A 2,131-nucleotide genomic window follows, 5' to 3' on the forward strand; every position below is an offset into this window, starting at 1 on the left:
CCGCCGCCGCGGCAGGGAAGCCATCGCTGAAGTGCGCGCGGGGCGCCGAGCCCGGAGACGCGGCCACCCCGCCCGGAGCGCACGGTGCCCGCGGCCCGCCGCCTGCGCGCGCCGAAACTTGCCAGCTGCTTGCTTCCCGGCGAGTCCCGGACAGCGCCGGAGGAGGCAGGAGGGCTGAGCTCCCGAGCGGCCGCCCGGGAAGTGGGGCGCAGGGCGCGCGGGGCGGGGATAGCAGCGCGGGCAGCCCCTCGCCTCCCTCTCGCTCGGCCGCTCAGCGCCGCGCCTCAGGCTCGGGACTGCAGGGCTGGGCGCCGCACCCCCAGCCAGAGCGCTGCCGCGGCCAGTGGGAGGAGGCAGAGCAGGAGGAGGAGCCGCCCCGGAGGCTGAGCCAACGCGCAGGAGGAAGTGGGGGAGGAGAGTCGGCCTCGGCCTGGGGCAAGTCGAGCGCACTTCCGTGCGCGCTGTAGCCTCCTGTCCCAACAGAGCTCCTGTACCGAGGCCCCAGACCCTCAGAGCCCTCTGGGAGCACTCCTGGACTAGGGCCTCAGACCCAGGACCGGGAGGAGGGAGGTGGCGGGGTGGGGGGAGATGCTCAAGCGTCCCAACCAGCCCGCGTCCAACAGAGCGCCAAGGGCACCCCTCCGGCAACTCCTGTGCGACTTTTATTTAAAAGTGAGAAAAGCTTTATCCGTTTCTCGTGTTTCTGCTACTTAAAAGCCTGGCAGGCACTCACAACCGAAACTCTATAATTATGGTCGTTTTCCTCCCCACTCTAGCACACACGCCAACACTGAACTTAATTATAAACTTTCAGAATGCTAGCACAGCCTCTTCCAGGCAAGTTGTATTAAAGCTGAACTTCAGCCGTCCACGAAAGGATGGGCAAGGCAAAGAATCAGCAGAAATCGTTTTAAATCACATCAGATTAGTCGAAACCTTATTCCTAGTTTATTAGGGGAAGTCGCATGATTCGGATAACTAACTGGTTGATTTAGGACATTTGGGTAGAAATACGATTTTAGAGTTGGAAGAAGGAATATGCACCTTGGGGTCCCTTGGGGCTTGCTTGCTGCTGGTGTTTTCCGCCCAGGCCCCCGCCAGCGGGACTGAGGAAGGAACCTTGACCTTTTCCTTTATATTCACAAGTCCTAGCACCTTGCCAGGCAGACAGTAAGCAATCATTAAAATGTTGAATGAATGAATGAATGGAGATGAAATGATGAGTAAACTTTGCCCAGAGAAGTTACTTCCCCATATTCTGTATCACGTGCTAAAGAATTTGGTGAACAAAACAGTATAAATGGCACTTTTTGGATCTTAAAAACTTACAAGTATTAGAACAGTAATTTCGAATGTACTATTAACACTCAATTACAATGCACATTGAGTTTAATCCTATGAAGGGATATGTATGTAAATTGAAGTCTCTAATTTGAATATATAGTACTTCATTGCATCATATATTTTGATTTTTAAATGTGACTAAAAGATATGCAGCAAAACCTCAGGCATGTTTTACAAGATATGGTCCAGCACTTGCCTAAAGGAAATTACCATGTGAGACAGGCAATCCTACACAAATACTTACACATAAATACAAATGTACCTTTCTCCTCACCATGTTCTGTGGTACACAGAGAGGCCACGGGTATGTACACAAAAACCCAAAGGGTCATTTATGCCTTAAAGGCCTGAGAACCAATCCCCTTGGAAATCCACCCAGATAGGGAGGGCAGAAGACTGTTTGAACACTGGCTGGACCCAGTAAGCCCTCTCACTCCTCAACATCTGATCCAGGACAGAGGTCCAACAGACCAGAGGTGTGGAGGGAAGAAATGAGAAAACCAGGAAAAGGAAAAAGTGAAAGCCATGGCAACATGCATGTGCCCCCTGAAACTTGAGTGAATGAGGACCACATTTCTATGAGGAGACTGTGAACCAGGATAAGCCAGTATCTTAAGGCACCCAGGGTTGTAAATGCAGGCATTTTTGTAACAGAGTAGTCAGGCTCGAGCGGTCATCTATCCAGCACCTTGCAAATTGAGGGAGTTTATTAGAGTACATATCAATTCAGCCAGCGCTTATTCAGAATCCACAATGTGCTGGGTACTGTATGTATAGGAGAGGGAAA

The 2,131-nt window shown here is 51.9% G+C and overlaps 1 protein-coding gene across 1 annotated transcript in view; it reads right to left on the minus strand.

The window, feature by feature from the left end:
• Positions 1-2,131, minus strand: part of ITGAV (integrin subunit alpha V) — a 97,103-nt gene that overhangs the window by 84,897 nt on the left and 10,075 nt on the right. Inside the window, exons 2-3 of the mRNA XM_007471523.1 lie at positions 984-1,155; positions 84-659 (exon numbers count right to left, since the gene is read on the minus strand). Coding sequence (XP_007471585.1) covers positions 84-659; positions 984-1,155 — 748 coding nt within the window. The remainder of the gene's footprint in view (positions 1-83; positions 660-983; positions 1,156-2,131) is intronic.

This window comes from Lipotes vexillifer, unplaced genomic scaffold, assembly GCF_000442215.2.
Source record: "Lipotes vexillifer unplaced genomic scaffold, Lipotes_vexillifer_v1.1 scaffold1168, whole genome shotgun sequence".
Lineage (NCBI taxonomy): Eukaryota > Metazoa > Chordata > Mammalia > Artiodactyla > Lipotidae > Lipotes > Lipotes vexillifer.